Here is a 25,106-nt window from a genome sequence, read left to right on the forward strand (position 1 = left end):
CTCACAGTAACAGACTTACAGAGTACTACTGGTACTGTTTGAAGCTTTGAACTGTCTGGTGGGAGTGGTGGCTGCTATAGTCATTGGTTTGTTTACCTTGTGACTTGTTATAAAGTTTTGAAGTCAATCAGACTGATTCAGTTATTATTTCAGCCTAGTTACTGCTTAGCCTGCCTTCTTGTTGTTGGCAGTTGACAGTGCTTCTCAGTTTTTACTCTCAGCACCTCTTTGTTGAGATCTGGTTATTTCTGTATAATCTGAACAAAACAAAATAATACTGTTCCTCAAAGAATTTGATCACAAGTTTGAAGTTTATAACTTCTTGAGAATAATGGCTGAAGAAGCTTCTGACAAGAAAGTAGATATCAAAGCTGTGGACAATGCACTCCAATCTGGAAATGAAGGAAAAAACAGGTATGGACCCATGATATGGTTATGGTAGAATGGAAATGAATGACATAAATATATATCTATTACCTTGACTCCTTGAGTAATTTTTACTACTGTAGAAATTAAACCATACCTATAAAATATATTTAGACTTCTAGTAGCTGTGTTTTTCATGCAAAAGTAAAATCACAAAAACCCAAACTAACATTGAACAGAATAATAAGGGATGGCAGATTGGCAGGGTTACCCAGGGACCCGGGAGTGGGACCGGTGTAATAAGGGACAGTCCTCAGTCATGGCATAAAATGTTATAGTAACAAAACTAAGTAACTAACTAGAATATTGCAAAACTGAAAATAGTGGCATAAACTTTAACACCACCCCTAAAAACATCTGTTATCTGTATTGTTGAACCTTTGTTAGCAAAGGCTGTGGTATCAAAGGACATAGAATTTTAATTAAATTTAGCTCCCTCACCAAAAAAAATCTGACTTAACAAAAAATTGATGCATTGCCGATCATCACAAAATTGTGCATAGAATATCATGAATAGAATTGTGGACTGAGCAACATAGAATGCAAAATAATTAACCTGAACTATGATTTATTTCTGAACAAAATATAATGGTTGTGACTAAAATATTCCTTTCTGTTTCAGGTATGTTTTTCATGGTCTTTTTTACAATGCAATAATCTTTTATTAAGTGCAACTTTTTTTTTGCTGAGCAAAGTAAATATAATCCAAATATTTTCTTTGTCAGTAACTGATATTTTCATTACCTGGAGTCTTGCTCACTGTGTTTCTACTGTACATATAGAATGAAAAGTAATTAACCTAAACTATGATTTATTTCTCCAAAAAATATGATAGTTCTCACTAAAATACTATTCATTTCTGTTTCAGGTTACTTTTTTTAGGATTTTTTTTTGCTATAGTAAATTCACTTGACCCAATTAAAATGGTGTGAAATTACAAGCTGTCCTATAAGCTTACAGATACAGAAGAAATGCTATATGGCTGCTCATATTAAGCTTGCAGTAGACAAGGTTGTTGTAAATGCCCAATGGCATGTTCATGGAAGCGATAATATCACATCAATTATATGGTAATGACTGGATATGGTAATATCATATCAATAAAAGAAAAACAAGTAAAAATCACAGAAAATGTCATATATTCTACATCTACATTATCTACAAAGGAAGAGGAGGACTTCAGAGTAGTGTTAGTAATGAATGAGGACACTTTGCATGCTACAAACATTTAAAAATTAAGTTATATTTCAAGGGTCCCAAATTTGCCCTTCCTAGGGGTAATTAGGGATGCTTTTATTTTGAATCTGGTACCTTACAAATAGCATATAAAATCTTTTTGAAGGTGCCATACTATTGCCCTTGCAAAGAGCTTTAAAATGAGCCCAAGCTTGTTTATGAAATGTTTCATGGTAAGAAATTATTAAGGAAAAACGCTCAAAAGTATCCCTTATTACTCCGTTTCATGGTACCATTATGCCTATATTTGAAAAGGATTTGGGTGCATTAAGGAATCTCTAGGTATATACTACAATTTTTCTGACCTTCTGACTTGAAGGCTGGTCAATAGTCAAATTTGTTTAGTGGGATCTTTGACACCTGTGCACCACGTAGTCTAAGGTTTTGACATCTCAAATTAAGTTCAACAACATTTTAATTAATAATAATCCTTAATTAGTTTATTGACAATATTTACTGTCCTCAGCTCCTGTCAGAGTCTGGTTCTGAGTGCTCCTCGAACCATTGCCCTGTACCCTTCTGCTGCCTATCGCAACTTGCACCCGTCTGCATCCACTCACCACCTGCAGGCCTCATCCGCTGTCTACCAGGGCCGGCACCTGACAGCTCTGCAACATGCCAGGCTGATGAATGCATTCCATCCTAGTGATGCTTGCTCTGATGTGAGTTGCTGAGGTCCTCAATCTATTGTGTCTGTAAAGTCTGGACACTTGGTACTGTTAAATATTTTTTCAAAATGGTATTCAAAATTATTTATATATATTTTTACATCAACTGATCAATTATGGCTTTGACAAAAGAAGAATGAAGATGTTATTTGAATAAAATAAATAGTGAAAATAAACTTAATTTTAATTATAGGTATAGGTACCAAATATTCAACTATCCTATGTGTGCAGACTTCATGGACATGCAGGATTGTGTGTTAGCAAACCTGAGGTTCATGGCTGTCTGCATGACAGCCATGAATGACAGCATCATTTTCCTGAAGCACATGGAAAGCTCCTAAAAATTCATCTGTATATCCTCCTAAATACCTAACTAGTTTGTGAATGTAGTAAATTTAGTAGCCTATTCTTAGAATTACAATCTGAAAGATTCAGTTATTGGTTCACTTTGTACAATCTTTCCTCTGCAGCGCACCCTACCAAAGAATGATAGATGTTTCTAGTTTCCCCAAGGTAGTTTAATAAAATCCTTAAAGAATAGGTTATATTATATCTGGCTGCTTATTACTTCTTATAAGCTTTAATTTTTTACAGGGAAATACATGTCAAGTACGGTATAGCAGTACCTAAAAAAAGTCATGCATTGGATTCATTCTTCTATTTCTAGTTCTCTTTTTTGTGCAGCAAAAGCATTATGGTATATTAGTAGCAAAAGCCATGTATTAGTTTCATTTATTGCTTTGTTTTTTTTTCTGTGCAGCAAATGTATTATGGTATATTAGTAACAAAAGTCATGTATTAGATTCATTTATTGCTTTATTTTTTTATGTGCAGCAAATGCAGTTTCCTGTGACATTCCAGCGTCTCCAGAACAACACAGACCTGCGGCCATCAGCCTCCACATCCTCTTTCTCTCATCCTCCAGTGCAACGCCCCCACTTCTCTAGGTTCTTTTCACCAACATAAAATTATTTCCTTTTTTTAACATCTTGCCATGTAGTAATTTTTGATACTTTTTGTTTTGATCATCACCAAAGTCCAAATTTGGTATTAGAATGTACGATATTCCATTTATGATGATCACGTTTTTGTACAGTAGCTATAGGTATAGTAATGAAGTCATCTGACCTTTATAAATTGCATATTTTTTCAGTTTTCAAATGGCCCATGAGTTTTTGGAGTGTGTAAGAGATGTGGACGTCATATCAGGTGCCGAGAACATTAAACAACTCCTCAAGATGCCATTCGACCCTCAGGTGAGAGTTCTTACAATTTATTGAAAGTAAAATGTGTCTAAGAATTCCACCACTATACCCATTGTTTTTCTTAACAATTTTCTCATATAGCTGCTGCCAGTAAGCAGTGTCACTATTTGCATTTCATTGTCTTAAAATTTTATCATACAGTTGCTGCCAGCAAGCAGTGTCATTTGTATCTGCATTTCATTATCATGATAATTTTCTCCTATAACTGCTGCCAATAAACATAGCGTCACTATCTTCATTTCATTATCTTGATAATATCATATAGCTGCTGCCATTAAACATAGCGTCACTATCTGCATTCCATTATCTTGATAATTTCATCATATAACTGGTGCCAGAAAGCAGTGTCACTATCTGCATTCCATTATATTGATAATTTCATCATATGAAATCTGCCATTAAACATAGTATCATTATTTGCATTCCATTATATTGATAATTTCATCATATAAAAGCCGCCATTAAACATAGCATCACTATTTGCATTCCATTATATTGATAATTTCATCATATAAAAGCCGCCATTAAACATAGCATCACTATCTGCATTCCATTATAGTGATAATTTCATCACATAAAAGCTGCCATTAAACATAGCATCACTATCTGCGTGAGATAAATTTGTACCAGAGTGACATAGACACAAGGGACTACAATGCTCTGACCACGCCGCCTAGCTGTGGTCAGGGGAGGCAGCTCATATCGCGGACCTTATACGTGTCAGACTGATACTGTCAACTGAGGGGTGAATTCGGCCACCGGGTGTGACTTTGGCCGCCACTACAACAGAAACAAATGGATGCAAAACAAAATAATAAACGTTGGTCAAGTGTGATTAAATTTGTGTTTAAAAAAAGAGAAGAAATAGACGACGTTTCTTATCGTCTCATATATTTTAAAGTTGGAGACTCGGAGTGATTACTCCACCAATTTTACGTTATGTTCAGGTTCAGGTTCAAGATACCGGTATTCATTACTTATCGTTTTGTCAGGTGGTTTGCCGAGTGGCACTTGATTGGCACGTGAATAAGGTTCTCTTTTTGGACAGGTTCGGCAAAATATAGTACAAAGAGAGGGTGTATATAATGAAACACTGATACATTTCATATTAAATTGAGAAATTCAAGTTCACATCCTACGTTAACAAAAATCTCTAGTACATGAAAAATGTAATCTGTTCACAATCAAAAGTCCAAAGCTAACATCATTAAATCATCTAATATTACCAGAAAAAGTGTGTGATCCGTTGCAGTTCCAATGCGTATGACAGTTGTAAACGACCGTAACTTGCGCACCCGTTTACGGCCGTGTATTCAGCGACCGTATACAGCGGCTGTCACCGCGCGTTGCAGCCGTATTTCAAGTGGCTGTACTGCAGCTGTATCGCGCGTCTCTCTTCACAGTTGCTCTTTCTTCATGGCTGTCGTATCTCGTTGATATAGATGCCTCACGGCCGGTCTGACCGTAGAGTTGATGATGACCGTACTATGCAATAGTAGTACTCGTCTTCATAGCCGATGAAAATACTCCAACTCCGTTGTCGTACTGCCGTCGAGGTGACTGTGACCGTACCACTTCTTCTGATGAATATAGTGACCGTACTATTGATGACCGGTATATGATAATTCTTGATCTTGAACGTGCTCACCGGACTCTTGGCTGCTTCGATAAGTCTGGTTTTCTCGCGACCGTCAACCGTCAATGTTCGAAGACGGTAACACCGCCGGCCTGACGGCCGCAGCCGTTACGTCCGCTAACTGCAGACCGTACGTGCGCGACGGTCAACTCCTTAGAACCAACAACCCTTGGCGCGAATTTCTAAGGTCCTTATATACGCTAGTGTCGCGCACACTTAAGCCTAGCCCTCGAGAGACGCTACATTCCTTCGAATGGAATTTCCCTCGCAACGCTCGTTCAATGTTTCCCACGGTCTCGAAACAACCGCGCCGCCGCATTCTTAGCATTCTTAACATCTATGCATAATACATGTTCAATATTACCTATGTTCAATATTACCTACTTTATTCAAGTGACTGGGGTGACTTTGGCCAACGTTTATTATTTTGTTTTGCTGCCATTTGTTTCTGTTGGTTCTGTTGCTGCCAATGGTGGCCGAAGTCACCGTAGGTGACGGAACTGGTATTACACATCCCTATTTTGTCATGTTTGTTATCTCACTGAGCCATACAAGATTTACTAATCTTACCAATTTTTGGTCCTGGTACAGGTAATACACATCCATATTTTTGTCATGTTTGTTACCTCACTGAGCCATACAAGATTTACTAATCTTACAAATTTTTGGTCCTGGTACAGGTAATACACATCCCTATTTTGTCATGTTTGTTACCTCACTGAGCCATACAAGATTTAATCGTACAATTTTTGGTCCTGGTACTGGTAATACACATCCCTATTTTGTCATGTTTGTTACCTCACTGAGCCATACAAGATTTAATTTTACAATTTTTGGTCTGCCCCAGGCTGAAGTGAGCCTCATCGTACACCGCATTGAGAACACCCTGCTTTTGGACCCCTTCTCCGTAACTCAGCTGGAGCAGCAGAGAACTGACTGGGCCTGGCTCCAGCGATTCCAGGCTATGGTCTTCCAGCGAATAACGAATAGGGTATAAAACACTGCATTTTATATACTTTAATGTGTAATGATTTCAAAGACAAAGAAGATGGCACAGAAATTTTCCATATGTTATTCTTATGCCATCTTCTTTGTTTTTAAATTCCTGGTAAATTTGCGATCTATTCAATCAAGCGATCTTAATAATTCAATCACAATTCATTCCACCAAGAGGTGGCTTAAGCAGCATTTATTTTCATTAAAGTTCGCTCCTTTGCTAGACACCAGTTTAGTTTAGGTCTTTCAATTAGTCAGTTAGCATCAGTAAAATAGACTTGATCTTTACAAAGCCTCAATACCTATTGAAATTTTTCTCATATAGAACTCAACTATTTTCAGGTAATCATAGGAATTCATACGTATGGAATTAAAAAGAAACTTAACAACTCATCCCCATGCCATCTTTCAATTTAAAATCACAGTAAAAAACGCTGTAATGGGTACCTAGTTTGATGGACTCTGCAGTATAACAGAATTCATCTGAATTACTTATTTATTGCTCTTTTATTGCAATAAATCAGAATTCATCTGAACTACTTATTTACTTCTGTTTTATTGCAATAAATCAGAATTCATCTGAATGTAGTAGTTGTTCACTTCTATTTCAAGAAAAAAAATATATGCTGGAATCGCTATGTACTTCGATGGACTCTGCAATAAATTAGAATTCATCTGAATTACGTACTTATTTCCTTCTGTTTCATTGGAATAAATCAGAATTCTTCTGAATTAGTACTTATTTACTTCTCTTTAAAGCAAAAAATAAAAAATATGCTGGAATCGCTAGTTCGATGCATTCTGCAATAAATTAGAATTCATCTGAATTACTTATTTACTTCTGTTTCAAGCAAAATAAAATATGTGAATCGCTACTTCGATGGATTCTGCAATAAATGAGAATTCATTTGAATTACTTATGTAAAATTCACTGTATTCAGGAGGGATGTGGTGCGCTGACAAAGCTGAACTGGGAGACCCAGCAGCGCAACCGTCAGCTGTTGATGCGCGTGTTGCAGTGCACCATACAAGCTGCTCAGGTGATCTACACTGCAAACTTTATTTGATAATGTTATGTCATACATGGAAATTTTCTTATGGTTATAATAAATCTCTCTTATCTATTGGAATAATATCTTTATTGTAATAATATCTCTATCTTAATAACTGCAGTGCACCATACAAGCTGCTCAGGTGATCTACACTGCAAACTTTATTAGAAAATGTTATGTCATACATGGAAATTTTCTTATGGTTATAATAAATCTCTCTTATCTATTTGTTGGAATAATATCTTTATTGTAATAATATCTCTATCTTAATAACTGCAGTGCACCATACAAGCTGCTCAGATAAGCTACACTTCAAACCTTATTAGAAAATTTTATGTCATAGGTACATATATGTAAGTTACCTTACCGTTGTAATGAATCTCTCTATCTATTTGTTGTAATAATATTTCTATTGCAATAATATCTCTATCGTAATTATATCTCTATTGTAATATTATCTCCATCGTAATGTAATAAATATCTCTATCGTAAATCTCTGTTACTTAATACTTATGTTCTCGTAATGTTGATTTCCTTACAACTCGAGTGCTAATACTTTCTGTTATCAATTGTTATCAGCTTCTTACTGCTGCATTGATGCAGCGTAAAGCTAAACTCGTTGTTATATGTCACTATTAAAACAGCATAAAGCTAAACTCGTTGTTATATCTCACTATTAACACAGCGTAAAGCTAAATTCGTCATTATATCTCACTATTAACACAGCATAAAGCTAAACTCGTCACTATATCTCACTATTAACACAGCATAAAGCTAAACTCGTCACTATATCTCACTATTAACACAGCATAAAGCTAAACTCGTCACTATATCTCACTATTAACACAGCATAAAGCTAAACTCGTCATTATATCTCACTATTAACATTCCCTGCAGCAACGACACCAAGCAACCGCTGCTGCTGCTGCTGCTGCTGCTGCTGTGGAAGGCTCTGTTCCGCAGCCTCTGCCTTCAGCAGCGCAAGTAAGAACCATTCACTATCTCAATAACTCGAATTATTAAATAAATTCAGCAAATTTTCGTATCTCGAAGTATGTATTAAATGAGATTGATCAATCTCACACAAATTTTTTTAGCTAAAATCTTTTTAATATTCAATTATTTATCAATTGATTGATCAAAATAAAATCATCCTAAAAATCAATTGAACTAATCTGTAATAGCTCAGCCTAGCCACTGGAAATTACCTATTCTATTTCTAGAGTAAAACATCATATATAGACTCATGTTGTATATTTATCTACTATCAGATTCTAGAAGATAAGAAGGATAAAGATGATGCACCCCCTTCTTCCCCCACCACTGCCGTGATCCCTCTCACCCTCACCCCAGCACTGCAGCCCTCAACCGAGGTACTGGACTTACCCTCGTATCTATGATACGTGTACGTATGTAGTGTACGGTACTGGACTTACCCTCGTATCTATGATACGTGTACGTACGTAGTGTACGGTACTGGACTTACCCTCGTATCTATGATACGTGTACGTACGTAGTGTACGGTACTGGACTTACCCTCGTATCTATGATACGTGTACGTACGTAGTGTACGGTACTGGACTTACCCTCGTATCTGTGATACGTGTACGTATGTAGTGTACGGTACTGGACTTACCCTCGTATCTGCGATACGTGTATGTAGTGTACCTGCCGACGGCAGCCTGCTTCGTTTTGTTAATAACTCTTACCCCGAAATAATTCCATAAGTACGTTATATCAAAATAATTTTTCAGCTAATAATACACAAGATAATAATATAATAATTAAAACTAAAAATATAATAATAATAAATTGTAAAAATTTATTGGCATAATCATCTGTGCACTCAGAATGATAAATGGATCAAATAGTCCAAATGGTGACCCCTCTCCTGCACTTATCTCTGATATGTCCTTGATGGAACCCTATATTGGTGAGGACGATCCACACAAGGACGAATAGTGCATCGCTATTTTGATGTCTAGTCTCGTACATTTCTATGAGTGTACACAATAATCATGCTACTTTTTACCACACTTCTCTTTAACTTCACTTCTCTTTTTGTCTGCTACTACAAATCTTATAATCGATATTTAATTACGTAATTAATTTTATCCTTCTACCCCTCCAATCGATCTGAAATTTTGCACACTGGCGTAAAGTTGGAGAAATGCATGAATCAATTTACACAATGAATAATTTTTAAAATTTAATTTATATTGTATGTTAAATTTTTAAAAATTTACTTTCTAATATTTGGTAATGCAATTAGGAATTCGTTGCACATGTGTAACATTGATAAAACTGTATTCTTTAGAAGTGTTGCCTTTAAAAATTAATTTTTAAATGCATATTATTAAGTTTGTATCAGAAGGCAGAATAAGCTTGTTTCAACACGGTTGGTTAATGGCCAGAGAATTCGTCAATTTAAATTTTCAGGGTCGAACAATATTCTTCAGATGACATTAGTTGATCAAAATGCAGGTTCAAGGGAGTAATATCACTTTATTAACGACGTTTCGAATGTAACAACATTCATTTTATCCTGTAACTTGAAAATGAATGTTGTTACATTCGAAACGTCGTTAATAAAGTGATATTACTCCCTTGAACCTGCATTTTGATCAACTAATGTCATATAAAAAAAATGATCCAACCCGAAAAATTTAAATTGACGAATTCTCTGGCCATTAACCAACCGTGTTGAAACATTATTAAGTTTGTAAAGGATTGGACCCCAAGAGACCAGCTGTCTTTCGCCCCGCTTGTTGTTTGTAAAAACTCCAACACCAAATAAGGCTTGACGATTTTATTATTATGAGTGCGCTCTCTATTTAACCTTTTTGTTTTATGTTACTCAGATGCATTTCAATTCTGGTATTATTAGTGCGTTTTCTATGTACACTTTTGTTTTATGTTACTCAGATGCATTTCAATTGCATTACTACCACGACCTACCGATATTTTCAGTTTTTTTTTGCATGGTAGTTTTGTTCCATATCTTGAGTAACATCATAACTGCACATTTTCTTATTTTCAATATAATTTGCTGTATTGCTTTAAGAACTAATAATATTAATCATATTTATTACTGATTAATAATTCTACTTATTACTGATTAATAATCCTACTTTTGACTGATTAATAATCCTACTCATTACTGATTATTAATCTTTTTATTTATTAATCCCACTCATTACTGATTAATAATCTTATTACTTATTAATAATCCTACTCATTACTGATTGATAATCTTATTACTTATTAATAATCCTACTCATTACTGATTGATAATCTTATTACTGATTAATAATCCTGCTCGTTACTGATTAATAATCCTACTCATTACTGATTATTAATTTTTTTACTTATTAATAATCCTACTCATTTTTTATTAAAATTCTGACTTATTAGTTATTATCCGCACACTAGACGGTGTCTGTGGGGGCGGAGGAAGCGATGCCTGAGCCCGACGCGAGCGACCGCACGCCCGACGACGTCTACGGTGAAGGCCACGCGCGCAAGATCATCTGGAACTTTGAGGACCTGCGCATGCTCATTGGCACGGACCTGCCTATATTTGGGGGCGACACTCATCCTTGTGTGTCTCTACGTCTGCATGATATGGCCAAGCCAATCACCGTTCTAACAGGTGCATTCATCCCGGCATATCAAACATTGATTGGCCGATACCCTCAAACATTGAGCCATGACAATGACAGTGCGCTAATAAGCTCATGAACGTTTGCCAATGCCATGCCAATGACATTGCTCGAACAACCTCTTGAATTTTTGGCAAATGTGGTCCAAAATGCCCCATTATTTCTTGTTAGGCCGTCCACTTATTTATAAAATCTCATATTTGCATGCAAAATACTTGTACTCATGCAAAATACTTGTACAAGTAGTATGGTACTTGTCTGCACTACGGGTGGGTTTAAATTGAAAAACCGCCACTAATTGGCTAACAGAATTACTAACTTGTAAGTTGTAACAATTATTTTTGGTTTTGGCTGGCGGAAGCAAAACAGTTAATCGAAAACCGCAGGAATGTAATTTCTGTTTTCAATTGAATACTTTTTGCAAGTATACAAAGTACGTCTATTTTCAAATAAATCATTCTTGTGCAACTATTTCTTTATAGGAATTCGTGCAAGTAAATTTCAAATTTTATTTGTTTCAGCCCGATCGGCTCCATATATCATTTTGTACAATACGGCAATGCGCCGCTATCGATGCAACCGCTGAGAATTATTGTTGGTGCTCAATATCTGTACCGTTACAATTGGGCAATAATGATAAGTTTGGTCTATACTGAGACCTGTAAAAAAATCTTGGTTCAGATAAATCTGATTTTTTTCAACGACTCTTAAATGTTCACCATGTACCATTAACAACAGAAATCACTAGTAATAACAGGAACCACTAGTAGTAACAGGAACCACTAGTAGTAACAGGAACCACTAGTAGTAACAGGAACCACTAGTAGTAACAGGAACCACTAGTAGTAACAGGAACCACTAATAGTAATAACAGGAACCACTAGCAGTAATAACAGGAACCACTGGTAGTAAAACAGGAACCACTAATAGTAATAACAGGAACCACTAGTAGTAATAACAGGAACCACTAGTAGTAATAACATGAACCACTAGTAGTAATAACATGAACCACTAGTAGTAATAACGTGAAGTGAGTGTTGGGTCTAAGACCTCGGAGGAGGGACACACCTACTGGCTTTTTAAGAGTGAGTGTTGGGTCTAAGACCTCGGAGGAGGGACATACCTACTGGCTTTTTAAGAGTGAGTGTTGGGTCTAACACTTCGGAGGAGGGACACACCTACTGGCTTTTCAAGAGTGAGTGTTGGGTCTAAGACCTCGGAGGGGCAAACCTACTGGCTTTTTAAGAGTGAGTGTTGGGTCTAAGACCTCGGAGGAGGAGCACACCTACTGGCTTTTTAAGAGGTCTTGGAGTGAGTTCCAATAATTTTCCTTGGAGTGAGTTCCAAAAAACGTACTCTATCAGACTTACCCTTGATTCCGGTTAGTTATACTTATTTTTCTTTATTAAACGTTGGATACTTGAATTATTTTCACAATATTGTAATTGCAGTGAAGTCTGATATGTATTTTTATCGCATTTTCTCATTTATGGTAAAAATGCACTATTGTGCTCGCCATGTCTGTCCGTCCGTCCGTCCGTGACTTCACGTTTTCGTCGACGAGAAAATGCGCTCCCGGTCATTCACTGCAGCGAGTACTGAGTTATATTTATTATGAATATTGTATTTTAGTATTTCAAGTCTAATTTTAAAATTTCGTTGTTTCAGAGGAGAACGATGACGTGGTGAAGTTGTACGACCTCACCAACCTCAAGCTGGGGGATGAGAGCCCCAACTATGGGCATCAGCCTCCTACTTCTGCTGCCACGGATGCCCAGCCTGACACCCCTCTTCTTGACGGTTAATGCCTAGCTGAATAAATAAAATTAGTGGATTTTTTGACGGGTAATGCCTAGCTCAATAAATAAAATTAGTGATTTCTTCACGGTTATTGCCTAGCTGAATAAGTAAAATTAGCGATTTCTTCACGGTTATTGCCTAGCTGAATAAGTAAAATTAGTGGATTTCTTGACGGATATTGCCTAGTTCAACAAATGAAGTTAGTGGATTTCTTGACGGTTAATGCCTAGCTCAACAAATAAAATTAGTAGATTTATCCTTATGATCTTAGAAGAACGGTGACCTTACGACGGTTCTTTTTAAAATGTCTGATTTGCAAGTGATACATCAGACCGAATCCACAATGAAAAACCAACCCTCAGTGATGACTTCTGAATATCTTGTCTATATTTGAACACATTATTCATTGTGTAATAATACCCAACTTCCTTTGTGTGAACCACACCCAATCCATTTTTTAACCATACACAACCGCTTTATGAACCACATCTTATTCCTTTTTGGACCCACATCCGACGCTTTTTCTGACTAAGGCAAAACAATACCACCTAACCCCATTCCTAACACCACCTAACCTCTTTCCCAATGCCATTTAACCCCTTTCCTAAGGCCACCTAGCCTCTTTCCCGAGGCTACTCAACCCCTTTCCTGAGGCCACCTGAAACCCCTTTCCTAAAGCCACCTAACCCCTTTCCTAAGGCCACCTAACCCCTTTCCTAAAGCCACCTAACCCCTATCTTGAGGCCACTTGACCCTTTTCCTAAGGCCACCTAACCTCTTTCCTAAGGCCACCTAACCCCTTTCCTAAGGCCATCTAACCTCTTTCCTAAGGCCACCTAACCTTTTTCCTAAGGCCACCTAATTCCTTTCCTAAGGCCACCTAACCTCTTTCCAAAGGCCACCTAACCCCTTTCCTAAGGCCACCTAACCCCTTTCCCAAGGCCACCTAACCCCTTTCTTAAGGCCACTTGACCCTTTTCCTAAGGCCACCTAACCCCTTTCCTAAGGCCACCTAACCTCTTTCCTAAGGCCACCTACTACCTAACCCCTTTCTTAAGGTCACTTGACCCTTTGCCTAAGGCCACCTAACCCCTTTCCTAAGGCCACCTAACCCCTTTCCTAAGGCCACCTAACCTCTTTCCTAAGGCCACCTAACCTCTTTCCTAAGGCCACCTAACCTCTTTCCTAAGGCCACCTAACCCCTTTCCTAAGGCCACCTAACCCCTTTCCTAAAGCCACCTAACCCCATAACACCACCTAACCCCTTAACCCCTACATCGAAGAGCCCCATTAACATCTGGCTGTGACAGGGTCGAGTGTGAACCCCTTCACGGTGCCGGCGGGGATGCTGTTCTACAGGCTGGCTAAGAGCCTCCTGCAGGACACGACGCGGCACAGGGCGGCCACCATCACTGACCTCCTGCACAACGCCGTCATGATCCTGCCTGCACACCGCTACCCCGAGGTGGTGATGGTGGAGTGGTGGTGTGGTGGGGTGTTGGTTAATGTGTCCGTACCGCTTCATGGGGTACGGACACATTGTGGTACACATAACGTACCACTGCATGAACGCGTACCACGCGTTCATGCAAGCACTATACTGTTACTACGAGGTGGCTGCTGGTGATGGTGCGATAGTGAATTTGTGTACGTGTTGTTGCCTTGGTGCTCACTGCTCATACACTACGTCGTCGTGATTCATTGAATAAATCGTCGTGATTCATTCAATGTCTGGGACTCTGCTGACTTACCCTATTTTCCTGAGTGTATTACAGATTGTAATGCCGTGTTATTTTGCGTATGTTGATAACTCAAATTAGGTGTGTCATTGTCATAACCGTAGGTGCATATAGTGAGAATAGTGAGTGGTACCTGGGTGATGGTGTGTGTTGGTGATAGAGTACTGGTGCCACCGTGTCTGTTACTACCACTACCAGTTACAGTTGTTACCATTAGTATCACTCCTTTTTAACATTACTAAAATATGAACATTAACATTATCAATAACATTTTAACAGTACCATTATCATCACTAACATTATCATCACTAAGGTCATCATTAACATTATAACAGTACCAGTATTATCACTAATGTTATTAAGATTATAACAGGACCATTATCATCACTAAGGTTATCATAAACATTATAACATTATCGTTGTCATCAGTAACATTATCATTAACATTATACGTAACAGTACCATTATCATCACTAATGTTATTAACATAATAACAGTACCATTATCATCAGTAACATCATCATGGTGCTGACAGATCGTGTCGTCAGCTCACTACTACATCGCTGACGTGCTCATGGCCGAGGACTACAAGGCTCGTCAGGAGCGGGAGACTGACAGCAGCGCTGACGAGTACGAGGACGAGTCTCTGCTTAGTGATGGTCAGTTGTGCTGTCAGCTGCTTAGTGATGGTCAGTTGTGCTGTCAGCTGCTTAGTGATGGTCAGTTGTGCTGTCAGCTGCATAGTGATGGTCAGTTGTGTGCTGTCAGCTGCTCATAAATTTAACATATATTTTCTATTTGTGCTGTATAAAAGTTCTTATTTTCGTAGAGCGCTGGTAAACTGTTTAGTTATTATATTTAATGCCGATGGTGCAGAGTATGAATAATATAATGAATTAATCATTTGTCCCCTTGAGAATTAATTATTTTCCCCTTTGAACTCACAGAAAATGGAAACGACAACAACAGCGGCAAGAAGAACAGGAAAAAGAACAAGAAACGAAAACAGTCTCCGCTACGCCACTCCACCAGGGTCCATAATTCTGGTGCTGTCCTTAGGCGTTCTGATAGACTTAGGCGTTCTGATAGACCTTAGGCGTTCTGATAGACCTTAGGCGTTCTGATAGACTTAGGCGTTCTGATAGACCAGATACTGGTACTGTCATCACTCTGTGATGTGATACCGGTACTGTCATCACTCTGTGATGTGATACTGGTACTGTCATCACTCTGTGATGTGATACTGGTACTGTCATGCTCGTTGTCATGCTTCGTTGTGCTCGTCATGTCCGTCCGTCCGTCCGTCCGTCCGTGACTTCACGTTTTCGTCGACGCAAAAATGCGCTCTCTGTCACACACTGCAGTGAGTACCGAGTTATACATCTTTTTGTTCGCCAGACCGGTCTCCGAAACGTTTTCATTCCTACGAAATGGTGAATTTTTTAGCTCATTTCTTTGCTTTTAAAATCTTGATAACTGCTTTTTTGTTCTCGCCAGACCGCCCCGCCTCACACAGAACTTCAGCGCCCGTTGCACCAGCGCCCTCGCGCACGTGGCCCAAGGTCTGCTGTGTGTTCTCAAGGAGAACAATAACAGCGCTCAACAGAACCTCAAAACTGAGAACCAACAGGCACCAGAGGAACCGAAAATGGCACGTCGTAATGAATCCATCCCGCTGCCATACCAGTCATTACACGAACTTGAAAATGAGTCCCTCATATCTACATCCTCTTATTCGACTGGACAAGATAAAACCCATCCAATATCTCACGCTAGTCGAGATATAATATCCAAAGTCAGAGTCAATGATCAATGCACTGCGCAAAGTTGTGGGGATGATATCTCTACATCATCTAAAGTTTCAAACCTCTCTGAAAATTTTGTTGAAAATGGTCTTCCTGATGGCGAGTCGCCTGCATTAGGTGTGCCAGAACCACCTCCGATGAGTGTTGACCTGCCTGTCTCTAGTGGGTTAGAACCACTCCCAACTAGTACTGACCACCCTAGCAGTAGTGGTGGATCAGAACCACGTCCTACGAGTAGTGACCTGCCTGTAACTAGTGGATCAGAACCTCCTGCAGACGACGTAACCAAAGCCATGGTTCCGTCGTCACGCTGCCTGTCGGTGGAGCTCTCTAGCGTCCGCTACGGAGTGTCCAGTCTCACGGCCAAACTCAGGCTCCTGTTGCTGCATAAAGCTGCTGTCGTTTACAAAATGATTGCTGCTGATGCCTTCCACAACAAACGGTTAGATTTTACTGATGGTAGAAGATACAAATTATCACTTAAACCTGTAAAATTTATCCATTTTAACTTAGAGTTTATTCGGAATCCGATAAAGTGCTCGGCATGATACAATATAACATCTATTTTTTCCTGCAAAAAATGTTAGATTATTTGAAGATCCCAATAGTAATCAGCTTGGATTTAGCGTTCGTATTTGGTTAACAAATTGTAATATTTGATTGTGAATAATCTTTTCATTTATTGATTTCTGAATAGAATTTGATCCTGTTACAATTTGATCAGGTATACAATGGCCTCGGAAAATGTAGACCTGTGCGTACTCTGCTGCATGGCCGTGACATACGAGCTCAACCAGTACCCTACCACTGGCCAGTACCCTACCACTGACCAGTACCCCACCACTGACCAGTCCCAGGCTAGTGGCCGGTGCCCAGCCAGTGACCAGCACCCAGCTAGTGACCAGGGATATCCTCTGATGAAGGAAGCGCTTGGTCTTGCCAGTGAAATATTCCACTGCAGAGCAAAGGTACAGTGACTAAATGTTTAAATATGTAATCGTAAAGCTTAGGAGCCGCAACACTGCATAAATAAACAGGAATAATGTATCTAAGTACTCATCTAAGTAGATGTGGATGAATGCAAATGCGGCAATACCTGCGATGAGATGAACGTCCAAAATTGAGTTGAATGATCAGTAGGTACTGTATTCCCATATTCATCAATCGACGTTAAATTACTAGTATGAAAAAATCAAAGATCACAATAATTCTCTGATGTACCGTATTATTTTACAATGAACTACTCTTCATATACCCTGCATCCTTGTGAAGTTAGAGACAGTTGACAACGAGTTAGAAAATGAAATTATTCCTGATTATAGAACGCCTTTGACATTGATTTCTCACGCAGAACTGGGACCTAGAACCATCAGCTGCGGACTGCCAAAAGCCTAAGAACAAGAACCACAAGTCCAGCAGTAGTTCTAATCTCCCTGCACGCAGCAGCTGTGAATACAATTGTACTGCCGCAGCTGCAGAAGCCAGCGACAGCGATAAAGACCATGTAGACTCCAAGCTCTGTCAGGAGACCAACGACAAGATCAGGGAAATTGTCGACCAGTTCGTCCCGGCACACTATCGAGACCAGTGTAAGTTGTGTCCCGCCACACTATCGGGACCAGTGTAAGTTGTGTCCCGGCACACTATCGGGACCAGTGTAAGTTGTGTCCCGGCACACTATCGGGACCAGTGTAAGTTGTGTCCCGGCACACTATCGGGACCTATATTAATATTGATTACAGAACTGATTGAGTTTTTACCCCAGTTCTGCACCATTAGAATAGGTATAGAATTAATTGTCCAATGTCCGTTTTTAATGCCATGAAAATTATAGATATATTTTCAGAAGTATTTTAATCTTCCAAGAATAGTTTTGCAGTATGGAACGCGCTGGCATTATGGCAGGCGAATGCATAATCGTTCTTGTTATGAGAGTGTATATATAAGATTGTATTGGGCCTGAAAATCAGTTCCAAATCAAGGAAATTGCCAAGCGCGTTTTGTTACAGTCAACATGCCGTTATCGATGGATAAGATTTTATTTGGCTAGAATTTCCGTTAAAATTCATGAATATTGCCCCAAATATACATGTATGACACAGCATGTTTTGATACAGTCAAAATGCCGGTGTCGGCGTCAAGTCAGTACGCGTGCCTCGTGCTCGCCCAGTGCTACCTCTTCCTGGAGGCCGGCGGCAGACTGGGCGACATCTCCGTCCATCCCGCCGCCCAAACTCACCCCGCCGCCGCCGAAACTCACTCCTCCGCCGCCCAAACTCACCCCGCCGCCCACGTCCCGCCCCTCGTAACGCCGGGACCCTCGTTACGTCTAGAGTTACGGGACGACATGGTTCGCCGTAACCCTTACGTCGTCGCCAGACTCGCTGACGTCATGAATGAGATGGCCTGCTACCAGATCAACATGGTACAGGGTGGGTCATGGTACAGGGTGGGTCATGGTACAGGGTGGGTCATGGTACAGGGTGGGTCATGGTACAGGGTGGGTCGTGGTACAGGGTGGGTCATGGTACAGGGTGGGTCATGGTACAGGGTGGNTTTTCCTGACCATACAGTAATTTTTCCTGACCATACAGTAATTTTTCCTGACCATACAGTAATTTTTCCTGACCATACAGTAATTTTTCCTGACCATACAGTAATTTTTCCTGACCATACAGTAATTTTTCCTGACCATACAGTAATTTTTCCTGACCATACAGTAATTTTTCCTGACCATACAGTAATTTTTCCTGACCATACAGTAATTTTTCCTGACCATACAGTAATTTTTCCTGACCATACAGTAATTTTTCCTGACCATACAGTAATTTTTCCTGACCATACAGTAATTTTTCCTGACCATACAGTAATTTTTCCTGACCATACAGTAATTTTTCCTGACCATACAGTAATTTTTCCTGACCATACAGTAATTTTTCCTGACCATACAGTAATTTTTCCTGACCATACAGTAATTTTTCCTGACCATACAGTAATTTTTCCTGACCATACAGTAATTTTTCCTGACCATACAGTAATTTTTCCTGACCATACAGTAATTTTTCCTGACCATACAGTAATTTTTCCTGACCATACAGTAATTTTTCCTGACCACACAGTAATTTTTCCTGACCATACAGTAATTTTTCCTGACCATACAGTAATTTTTCCTGACCACACAGTAATTTTTCCTGACCATACAGCAATTTTTCCTGACCATACAGTAATTGAGTGAGTACTTACAGTAATGACTTTTTCGTTAGTTTTTTTAAGAATGATATTTTCGTTTTTTGAAAAATGACATTTTCGTTTTTTAAAGAATGGCATTTTCGTTTTTGAAGAATGGCATTTTCGTTTTTGAAGAATGGCGTTTTCTTTTTTTCCTTTGAAGAATGAAGATTTTGCTTTTTTCAGACTATGCGCGTATTATTCTTCAAGTCGTGTGAGCGGATCAGCCGTGAGCGCTGATGAAGACCACCACCACCTCAAGGCTGCTGAGAGCTACAGACTCGCCGTGATGCACATGCAACATCGCATCAACCACGACATCAAGTGCAGCAAGCAACAGTCATGCAATGAAGGTTTCAGTGAAAACAATCCTCGAAACTACCAAGGAAAGGCTAATTTCACCGGCAACGGCAGCAGTAAGCACCAAGCAGACTCCGATTTTAAAACCCGACCCTGTCGTGCCGACCAAAATAATACTTTTAGCCACCATAACCCCAAACAAACCCAAAGCAACTCCCAAAGTTTCGGAAAGAAATCCAGATCCTGGAGAAAGAAAAACACATCTCGCAAGATAGAAGCGGATGAAGCACCTACCGAGAATCCTGCCACGGATTCGGAACTCCGAGGCAATTTTAATGCTAGACATGAACCTTTACTCTCTGAAAACGAAGGAAATTTTGAGTCTGAAGGATCAGACGCACACCCTAAAGACCAAGCTAAAGTCGTGTACGAGCCCAGGCGCATGAGCATAGACCAAGCGCAGAACCTCTGCGATAAACTGAAAATAGACCTCGTCAAGACCCTGCTTGCTCACAGCGACAATCTGAGAGTCCGCGGTCTGTGTCAGGTCAGACCTAGCGTTATGCATGACTGCGTTGTTGCTATATGCATAAAAGTAGTGCTAATATAAATGATTGTGCATGCTAGTTTCCAACGTTAATATAGATAAATACAAATGACAAATTTGTTCTCCGCGGTCTGTGTCAGGTCAGACCCGCGTGTCACGTCGTTGTGCATGACTGCGTTGTTAGTGCATTTTCTCATTTATGGAAAAAATATACTATTTTGCTCGCAATGTCCGTCCGTCCGTCCGTCCGTGACTTAACGTTTTCATCGACGAGAAAATGCGCTCTGTCACTCACTGCAGTGAGTACTGAGTTATATTTTGCTATATGCGTGCATAAAAGTAGCGCTGCATGCTTGTTTTATTAGAATTCTTGGACATAAAAGTAACATTAATATAAATGTTAACAAATGACAAATTTGTTCATATTCATATCCATAGGGGTAGGATAAATAGAGCCACTTGAAGGTTTTTTTTAGTATCCAAACGATACCTATACCTGCTTTCCTGAACCCTGCATTAGCAAAAATATTGCATAACAAATTGTTTGTTGTTATTTTTATCCATACCTAGATGTTCTCACTCATACCTCAATGATTTACACCAGAAGTAAAGTGCACTTATTTTTTGACAGCTGACTGACGATGGAAAAGCTGGTGGCGACGTTGAAGAAGACGAAAGCGATGTTTCTACTGACGAAGTTCGTGGCAGAGCCAGTACCGTCAACACCAGTAACACCACCGCCAGTAACACCACCGCCAGTAACACCACCGCCAGTAACGCTAGTAACGTCAACAAGATGGTATCGTTGGTACACGAATGCGTGAATGTAACGCACGATCTGCTGACGCAGTCGTGCTCTGTACCGTGCCTTCCTCTGTACACGAGCTGTGCCCTCACATTCATTGCCCTCTTGCCCTCTGCCACTGCGTGAGTTTCATTTTTTAATTAGTTTAATTGAAATCTATAAGTTTGTGTCGATACAGTATATTTTTTCAATTAGTTTAATTGAAATCTATAAGTTTGTGTTTTGAAGCATTAAATTTTTTTAACACGTTAAGTGCGGCAACGACCCACAGCGCTGGCAGCTAGCCTAAAAACGGCCAAGTCCGCTGCTAATAAGGCCTATAATTCAATATATACTAGTAAATTTGTAGGTTCAGGTGCAAAAATTAAATTTTCCTTTTTTCGTACATTTTATATTTTAATGAGGCAGTACTGCCATCATAAATTTTTGTCGACAAACGCAATCGAAAAAAAACTAAATCGCGGAATTTATCCGGAAAAAAGACCCTGCCACCCACCCGTGGGTTGTCCCGCACTTAACGTGTTAATTAGTTAAATTGAAATCTATAAGTTTGTGTCGATACATTAAGTTTTTTTAATTAGTTTAATTGAAATCTATAAGTTTGTGTTGATACATTAAGTGTTTTTTAATCAGTTCAATTGAAACCTATAAATTTGTGATTGTACATTAAGTTTTTTAATTAATTTAATTGAAATCTATGAGTTTGTGTCGATACGTCAAGTTTTTTTAATTAATTTAATTAAAATGTATAAGCTTGTGTTGATACATTAAGTATTTTTAATTAGTTTAATTGAAATCTATAAATTTGTGTTGATACATTGAGTTTTTCAATTAGTTTTGTTTACATTTATGTTTGTGTCAATACATAGGCGTTTTGTTATATACGAATAATTTATATTTAAATTTACGCACTTCCCTTACTCATATATTAAAAATATAGAGTTATTAAATATTTTACGGAGAAGTTTATTAGGTATTCCGTTTTCTGCCATACTTTGAATTACAACTTATGAATTTTCTGACGATAGTGTAGAGTGTATGTATACATGATTGTGTAGAGTGTATATATCAGTGTATTGTGTAGAGTGTATACATCAGTGTATCGTGTAGAGTTAATACATGTGTGTATTGTGTAGAGTGTATACATGTGTGCAGATACGAGGCATGTGGAGCCACGGAGTGGATGTGTGCGGTGCAGAGGCTGCAGTGGCTGCTGTGGCGCAGTCTTCACTACAGCAGCGCTCTGCACTGCACCGCAGCCTGCGTCAACCATCTCCTCGCTCTGCCTGCTGGTGACCACTGCACTGCACTCCTTTATTATTTTATTATTGTTATTATGTATGCTTTATTATTTTGTTATTATTATTATGAATATTTTATTATTGCTAGCGCATTTTCTCATTTATGGAAGAAAGGCGCTATTGTGCTCGCCATGTCCGTCTGACGGTCCGTCTGACGTTCCGTCGGTCCGTCTGACGGTCCGTCGGCCCGTCTGACGTTCCGTCGGTCTGTCTGACGTTCCGTCGGTCATTCCGTCGGTCCGTCTGACGTTCCGTCGGTCCGTCTGACGTTCCGTCGGTCTGTCTGACGTTCCGTCGGTCTGTCTGACGTTCCGTCGGTCCGTCCGTCTGTCTGTCCGTCCGTGACTTCGCGTTTTCGTCGACGAGAAAATGAGCTCTCTGTCACTCACTGCAGTGAGTACTGAGTTATATTTTTTCTACGTTGTACAAAGTTCTATTTAATAAAAATTGACATTATTCATTTTTTCATGTATATAGTATAGTATAGTGATATTTTGTCGCATTGTTTGCAAGCAATATTTCATGTTTTTAATTGTATTTGTTTTTCTCAGGTCAGTTAGGCGCGTACGTTCGTGCGTGCGTGACGACGTCGGTACAGACCTGCTACGTGGTCGCCTCCTACGCCAGCAACGCCGTCAGTGACGTCCCGCTCGTCATGGAGGACGCACGTCGCGTCGAGCTCTGTCTCGCCGACTTCGGATTGATGGTTCCCGTCAATGGTAGTGGAAAATTTGTTCCCTATGAATATAATTATTATCTTGGTTAAATTTACATACGCCATTCATAAATTTGATTGTAGAGAACTTCATCTAGAAACGAATTACTTAAGCGTAAATTAAATTTTTGTAATTTAATAAAATAAATATAATAGATAAAAAATTTGTTCCTTATATAATAGAAGTGTCGGCACTGAAGAAATAGGCCCATGGCCTGTTACCGATTCTTGTACTTTTCGTGACTTGATTCACAAGGGATCCGGCTTAGAATTTCCAAAACTATGAATACAATTGTTATCTTGGCCAAAATTACATACACCATCCATAAATTTGATAATAGAGAACTTAGAGACGAATTACTTAAATAACTAAGAATTTCAGTGACACCTAGAGAGTTTAGTGATACCTAAGGACAAAACCATTTTAGCACCTATAATGACCAATAAAATTTAACTAGTTATGAGGGCCAATAATAGAATTTCGGCATCAATTGTTTATCTGTTTTTCAGCTGCGACAAATGCCACCCAAGTTCCGGACTCTGGAACGATAAATTCATTCAAGAAAAACAAAGACTGTGGCGAAAACAACAGCAAGACAACTGATAAGACTCATCTCATGGGTGATAGTTGTATTTCTAAAGACGATCTACAATGCAGTGAACGTAATAATGATGATATAATAAATGATAACAATAATGATGGAAAACGTGGTGATGACATCAATTCTGCAGTCGACAACACTGAACAAATTCGCTGTGATGTTAATAGCAGTTCGTCGAATGGTACGAAGAGAAAAGAAATAAAAGATTCGAAAAACGGGAAAAATGAAAAAGTAAACAGTGAAGCTGGACAAAAAAATGGAGACAACAAACGTCAAAAGAAAGATAACAGAAAGAAGAACGCGTGTGCCAACACGACGAAAAGTGAAGTGAAGAAGACGGGAGTGGGAAGTGAAGTGAAAAGACATGCTAAAGAAGGGAGAGTAACGAGCGATGGAGTAGCAAGGGGAGCGGAAAGTGGAGGAGTAACGAGTGGCGTATCAAGTGGAGTAACGAGTGGCATATCAAGTGGAGTAACGAGTGGCGTATCAAGTGGAGCAGCGAGTGGAGTATCAAGTGGAGCAGCGAGTGGCGTATCAAGTGGAGCAGCGAGTGGCGTATCAAGTGGAGCAGCAATTGGAGCATTACTGGAGCTGGAGTCAGCGCTGCAGGCGTCACTGCAGAGACTGTGTCAGCTCAGCTCTCGCGCTCCTGACGCGTGCGTTGCTTTTCTCTTCCACTTTTTTATCTCATTACTTTTCATTTTTATTTCGATAACCTTATATCCTACAGAACTGTGAATAACTTTTTCATTGCCGATAAAATTACTTTTTATTTGTGATTACCTATTTATTTTTATTTAAGATATAATCAGTTTTTATATCTGATATTTAAATAGATAAATAGCTGGATGAAAGGACTATTCAAGTATGATGCCCTATTCAGTCATAATATGAATGTATATGAGAAGATTTATTTCAAAAATTTATTATAAAATGCCCCCGATTATTTTACTCACCATACGCTTGTTCACATACATTTATGGTTATTTTTTACACTAATAATTGTTATTTTTATGATAAGTTTTGACGAATTTGTTTATTTTCGCCAGGTTTGCCGTGGCTTGGCCTGGCGTAGACAAGGCTGCCGCCATGTCAGCCTACCGCGCTGCCTTAAGCCATCGCAGCAACAGCCATGTGGCTGACCGTCTCATGGCTGCCATGGCTGACGTCCAGTCTCTGCTGACCATCCCTGCTGCTCCTGCTGATCTCTGACTCTGCCTGCTGGTCTCTGACCGTGCCTGCTGGTCTCTGACCGTGCCTGCTGGTCTCTGACCGTGCCTGCTGGTCTCTGACCGTGCCTGCTGGTCTCTGACCATGCCTGCT

The 25,106-nt window shown here is 39.3% G+C and overlaps 1 protein-coding gene across 1 annotated transcript; it reads left to right on the forward strand.

Annotated features, from left to right (window-relative positions):
• The first annotated feature begins 192 nt into the window (after positions 1-192).
• On the forward strand, positions 193-25,100 carry LOC108675564. Its single transcript, XM_047885517.1, has 24 exons — positions 193-414; positions 2,129-2,324; positions 3,165-3,277; positions 3,484-3,586; positions 6,079-6,222; positions 7,169-7,267; positions 8,177-8,263; positions 8,551-8,652; positions 10,712-10,931; positions 11,973-12,026; positions 12,610-12,741; positions 14,052-14,206; positions 15,016-15,139; positions 15,428-15,539; positions 15,978-16,727; positions 17,010-17,253; positions 17,637-17,874; positions 18,403-18,802; positions 19,700-20,360; positions 20,992-21,287; positions 22,321-22,457; positions 23,018-23,185; positions 23,692-24,439; positions 24,833-25,100. The coding sequence occupies exons 1-24, from the start codon at positions 332-334 to the stop codon at positions 24,993-24,995; spliced, it is 5,529 nt and encodes a 1,842-aa protein (XP_047741473.1). The 5' UTR covers positions 193-331; the 3' UTR covers positions 24,996-25,100.
• Positions 25,101-25,106: the final 6 nt, after the last annotated feature.

This window comes from Hyalella azteca, unplaced genomic scaffold (assembly GCF_000764305.2).
Source record: "Hyalella azteca isolate HAZT.00-mixed unplaced genomic scaffold, Hazt_2.0.2 contig223, whole genome shotgun sequence".
Lineage (NCBI taxonomy): Eukaryota > Metazoa > Arthropoda > Malacostraca > Amphipoda > Hyalellidae > Hyalella > Hyalella azteca.